A 6,000-nucleotide genomic window follows, 5' to 3' on the forward strand; every position below is an offset into this window, starting at 1 on the left:
CAAAGCCCCTTAGCCCCAGGCCTGGGTCCCAGCGCTGACAGTGTCGTAAGACCAGCTGGGCACACAGTAGACAGCTGGCAAGGTGACCATGCCCATCACCTGATGGACAGCTCTGGGAACTCAGAGCAGATGTGGAGCTGCCGCCCCTGGTGCTGTCTGCTTCCGTGTGAGACGCAGGGAGGAGGAGGCTGGGTCTTTACCGCCGTGGTGACACATGGCAATGCCAACTCAGGACGTCTCCGCACCCGATGGAAGGATCCAACTGATCCCGTGTCTGGATCCCAAAAAGATGGGGCAGGGGTTCTCACCATGGCTACGTGGGGTAGCCTAGATGTCCACATTCTAGTGGCTACCACCTGCTGCTGTTGCCCTGGACAACACAGTTGTCATTTCCCGTACAGGCCACAGACCCTCCTTTGCACAAAGGCCAGCCCCTCCGGCTGAGAGCCACTCACTCCGGAGCAATCCCGAGGAAAGCCATTGTACTTCCAGCTAAACATGAGACAAGCCCTAAGTACCAGGTGCCCTCTCCCCAGCCGTGGAGTCACCTCTGCCTCGCAGATAGCATCGGAGCACTGCACTGTGCTGCAGGAGCTCCAGCCCGGCCCACAGTCAGTCAACAGTGCCCTGCCTGCCAGAAATTCATGAGGGACGGCCCGGAAAGCAGGGAGGACATGCCAGGGGCTCTGTGTGCCGGGCTCTGGCTGGAAAGCACGGTTAGTCCAACATGGCCTCTCGGGACTTCTGAAGCCAAGGCCAGCCTGAGGCTGATTCTTCTCCCGCTTCAGTAGAGTTGCTGTGTACTTTGATGATATGATCTGGGGACTTCCATGTGCTGATGGACAGGAAGCCAGGCCCAGGACAGCTGAATGGAGTCCAGCCGCTCTCCCCTTCCCCCACCCTGCTCTCCCCTTCCTCCCTCAGTCACCAGGAGGTCAGGAAAGCAGTCAGTGTGGTTCGGTGACGGTCCCCAGGGACCCTTCTAGAACAGGGCACAATGTCCAAGGAAAGACTGAGGCTGACCACATTCAGATTTTCCTTTTGGCCAGCATTTGGCCCAACGCCAAGGCCTGGTGACTGATCCGTGAACGTCAAGCGTCTCTTCTAGGACCTGGCCTGGTCTGGCAAAGCCAATGGTCATAGCCAAACCCTCCTAGCACCCAGTGCTTCCTCTTTCTATTTTGCCCCCAGGGTGGGGCTGGTCATTCCAGTCTTTAGTCCCATCGGGCTGGGGCAGGTCCCTCTGGCGTTGGCACAGCTGGAAGGCCACCCACTGCCCAGCTCTCTGAAGGCTGTGTCACCAGCTGCTGGAGCCAACGATGGGCAGGTCACTGTCCCCCCAGGTAACCTGGGCAGCAATGCTCAGGCGGAGCGGTACTGATTTGCCTTTGGCTCCCCAGCCCTTGGGAGTCACCTTGTTATCCATTAGCTCTGACCCTGTGACATGAATGTTCTGCCAGAGTGTAGCAAGCAGGGCTTTGTTGGTTTGTAGCCATGGTTATTGTGGTGGTGTTTGGCTGCAAATAGTGAGGAAAATCTTCTCTTAGCAAAAGATGATGGTGGTAGTGACGACGATGAGGTTAAAAAATATAAAGCAGGTTATGGGAAGACACCATGTAAATATAAGGACCCTACTGATAAGTGGAAATCATTCTACTCCGGGTCTAGCAAGGGAAGGAGTGCGAGTTGCTCCCTGCAGGGCCGCGATGATGTGGAGTTGGCTAGAGAGCATCCCTGCAGGGCTCTTGTTTCCCAGGGAATCCAGGAGCAAAGAGGACTTGTCCAGGGTCTTGGGGAAGGAGGAAACAGGATGGGTAGTGAAGCCAGTAGATCCCAGCTCTTGGCTCCTTTCTCCAAACCGCCCTGCTTCCCACAAACCCCCACTGCCCATAAGCCTCCATTTTTCTTCTCAGAGGGGGAAAAATGAGATAAAGCCCTCACTTCAAATGGGCCGAGGCTGTGTGGCCCAGTGGTGAGTGAGCGCACTCTCAGAGGACAGGTGGCCCTGGGTGGCAGGTCCAGCTGTGGGATGTACAGCAATACCATTTGGACTTGCCCGAGCCTCAGCTCTCCTGTCTGTAAGCTGAGTGATCGAAGGCAAAGCCACTCTTGGGTTGTCAAGCGGGTAAGATGGAAGGCTTTGGGAGAGAGGCGTGGTGTCTGACAGTCAGCTGCCCTCCTTCTGCAGAAGACTGGTGCCTCCCTGCCCCACCCAGGAAACCTCCCCAGTGTCTTCAGCCTTCATATTGCCCAGGTGCTATTAATAGGTCGCAGAGGTAACCGGCCTGAAGGAAGCGAGGCAGACTGAGGATACAACTCCGTGAGAGGGCGCTTGCTCAGCACGGGAGGCCCCGGGTTCTATCCAGCTGTGGTGCTTTGCAGTCTGTGGTCCAGCGCCTGTAGCTCACACGTCACCACTTCCCCCTCCCTCTCCCTCCTGACAGAGAACAGCATCCCCCTTCGCATCCTCTACGAGAAGTACAGTGGGTGCCTGACGGAGTCAAACCTCATCAAGGTGCGCGGTCTCCTCATCGAACCAGCCGCCAACAGCTACGTGCTGGCTGAGAGAGATCTCTACCTGGAGAACCCCGAGATCAAGATCCGGGTAAGGAGTGGATGGGGCCCCAGGACAGAGCTCCTCCTTACACACGCGCTTCTCCGCGCCCCGGTCCCTGTGGAAGGAAGACATCACGAAGAGGAGAGAAAGCGGGGCTTGAAGCCTCGGGGAAGGGATACTAGAGCCTGGGGTGGAAGGTGTGGGTGTCTGGATCTGGGACCTGGATATCTTTAAAAGGCCAGTGTACCCACCTTGGAGACACAGATATGGCCAAGGAAGGGGGACAATCATGGTGTCCCAGGCGACCATGCTAATTCACCCTTTGGGTCCCCAGTTCACAACTCTGTGGGGCCGGGTGCTGCCACCATGGGGATACTGTGAGAATCTATGTCCACAGGAAGCAGCTAGAACCTATCACTGCACGTGTGGAGGCTTGGTGAAAGCTAACAGTACTACCATAGTCACATCTTCCTCCCAGCCCTCTTCTGGGGTGCCCCTAAGCCCCAGCAGCAGCTGCTTTAGAGTACCTCATCATTATCGGCCGAGTCTGCTAAGTACTTACAGACCTTAGCTTATCTGTCCCGAAGAACCAGCAAACCAGGGCTCAGAAAGGGTCAGAGAAGAACAGAGTCAGCTTAGCTCCAGTCCTGACCCGCCAGCTTTAGACCCTGGGACACGAGACCCTTCATATCCCCCAAGCTGTCATGTGGAGCCTCATTAAAGTTTCACGGGGGGCCTGGAGAGTACCCATCGTTTGTGGTTTGTAGACAGGAAACCGAGGCACGGAGCCTGCGTCCTAGGGTTGGGAACAACTTCTTTTAGCCAACGCTGGGAGAAACTCCGTAGGCATCCAGCCTGGATCCCTGCCCTAACTTTCACCTGCACCCTTTTCAGATTCTGGGGGAGCCCAAGCAGAACCGCAAACTGGTGGCCGAGGTGTCCCTGAAGAACCCGCTTTCGGATCCCCTGTATGACTGCATCTTCACGGTGGAGGGGGCTGGCCTGACCAAGGAGCAGAAGTCGGTGGAAGTGTACGTACTGGGAGCCCAGGTCTCGGGGAGGAGGAAGCCAGAGCCTGGAGGCCAGGCCGGTGAACCCAGCCCGGCCTGTAGTCCGCTCCATTCATCCGCTGCTCACCTACATCCCGCCCACCCAAACCCCAAGCCAGAGTCCCACACAGCACGCTAACTGCAGGGCATCTCCCCACCAGCACACCCCGGCCCGGGACACACCAGTCACTGTGCGCTGCTTACACACAGTCCTCACAGAACCCACAGGTCAATGTGTGTCTGCGTGTACATGCACTCTCAGGCATGGTGTGTCCTTATCCATTCACATCTACACACACGTGTGGAAATGAGTGCTGTTTTTTGTTCCAGTGTCGTGTAATTTATACAATCAGAACATAATAAGAGCATGCACAATCCACACAATGCGTTGTCTCTCCTGTAGCCCTGGGTACGCTTGTCCCGCCCCCCACTGGCAACATGTTGGCTTACACCTATACATATATGAACACACACAAACATACAAACATACTGTCTCATACACACTCAAACTTGTGTACATGCGCAAATGCACACACACGTGTACACGTGCATACACACACCACTCTAGGACGCCTAACCCTGCAGAAGCCCTGAGTTAGACCCATTCTCAATACCGGCCTTAGTTTTCCGTTTCCGAAATCCTGGTGTAAGTCCTAGTGTGTCACACGGCAACCAGGCCCGTGTCCTTACCCACCCACCGTCTCTCCTCTGCAGCTCTGACCCTGTACCAGCTGGGGATGCCGTCAAGGTGCGGGTGGACCTGTTCCCGACTGACATCGGCCTCCACAAGCTGGTGGTGAACTTCCAGTGTGACAAGCTGAAGTCGGTGAAGGGTTACCGGAACGTCATCATCGGCGCGGCCTAAGGGACCCCTTCACCCCCAGACTCAACCCACCACCCGCCGACCCTCAACTCAACCTGGTCTTTATCCTGAGATAATGAGCAACTGCACCCCATTCAGGTCGCCATGGCTGCCTCGGGGCTCTTCAGAAGACAATTCTGGCCCATCCTGTTCCTCTGGATCTGTTTCCCCATCTGTCCCTTAGCTGTGAGGAATGTTCTGTGCGGACACACTGGGTGCCTGGTGAGGGTAAGAGGAGAGTCATTGCCAACACTCCGTATCTCTGTATTGTCTGAACCGTCTCTAGAGGCTCATCGAAGGAAGCCAGCTGCCCCTGCCAACAGTTTCCCCCCTTTTCCCATGAGCGGGAACTATGTGTGCTAGGTGCCTTAAGTTCTCACAGGGACACCAGTCTGTTGAACGACCTTGAGAAACTCTGGGGTGGAAACTGAGGCTGCCCACTGTACTGTGCCTGACTTGCAGGGCCTGTGCCATCTGACTTGGAACCTAGCACTCCATCTGTGATACCAGCTCTGACCTGAGACATCTGGAGACAAGTCTGGAAGGTCACAGTTAGGGCGAGGAAAGGGTGGGGAGGCTGGAGAGCTGGGAGTCAGAGCCTGGGTTTAAACCTCGAGAAGGGCTACATTCTATCCTCTTCCGGGTTTGATCCTCCTTCACCAGAGCAGGGATTGACAAGCAAACCCCTAGGATCTGGCCCTGTACTTCTTAAACCTGCCACCCAGGCCTCGTGCACTTTCGGGGTGTCCTGCTTCTCACCTGTGCCTGGGTTCCAGGACTACCCGCAAGCTGCTCACACAGTGCCTAGACTAGATTTCACAGAAGGAGCCTTAACTGTCCATGCTGGTCGCTACCCACCGGGCCACACCCACACCGGCCCTTCCTCCTCAGTCAGCACTCCTAGACACAGACAGCACTTGCCTCCAGAAAAGCACGGGAGCCCATGGGTCACCATCCTGAGTTAGCCCACTCCTACCTCTCTGTGGCTGGGCCCTCAAGCTGAAAAGACTGCGGTGGTGGAGGGGTCTCTGGGGGACGAGGTCAGAGACTGGGGTTTTAGGGGAGAGCTTGGGAAGAATCACACTGATGTATTTAACATGTTCCCGCTTTACGCAGAGAATCGCACTGTGAGCCGCGTGTCCGCCCTGCCCCCACACGGTTCTGTTTCTTTCGGCCTGTGCGAGCTTCAGGCGGTAGGCACGCTTTCGGAGCACATGTAAACACGGAAATAAAGGTCTATTTTTCACATTTAAACAAAGTCCGCCTTGTCCTTTGGGAGCTTCTGAGGGGGTTGGGCAGCACTCACACCTGTGCCCGCCCCCTGCCTCCTCACCCAAGCCTTAACCTGGCCCCACACTTTCCTGGCTCTCAAGGCTCCGCCCACAAACCCCTCCCACAAGCTGAGCCAGGAACTTCCTGTGTCCCTCCAGAGTCCTTCCCTCTCATGCCCCTCTAAGCTTTTGCTATTCCCTGTGCCTGAAATATCCTTCCTTGTCTTTCCTCATCAGCTTGGCTTAATGCCAAAGTCACCT

The 6,000-nt window shown here is 56.1% G+C and overlaps 1 protein-coding gene across 1 annotated transcript in view; it reads left to right on the forward strand.

Moving 5' to 3' along the window:
- The window catches only part of TGM2 (transglutaminase 2), a 28,195-nt gene extending 22,475 nt beyond the window's left edge, over nt 1-5,720 (forward strand). The window contains exons 11-13 of the mRNA XM_080924778.1: nt 2,445-2,605; nt 3,452-3,588; nt 4,321-5,720. Coding sequence (XP_080780904.1) covers nt 2,445-2,605; nt 3,452-3,588; nt 4,321-4,471 — 449 coding nt within the window. The 3' untranslated portion in view covers nt 4,472-5,720. The remainder of the gene's footprint in view (nt 1-2,444; nt 2,606-3,451; nt 3,589-4,320) is intronic.
- The last annotated feature ends 280 nt before the right edge of the window (nt 5,721-6,000 follow it).

The sequence above is a fragment of the Micromys minutus genome (genome assembly GCF_963924665.1).
Source record: "Micromys minutus genome assembly, chromosome: 11".
Taxonomy (NCBI): Eukaryota; Metazoa; Chordata; class Mammalia; order Rodentia; family Muridae; genus Micromys; species Micromys minutus.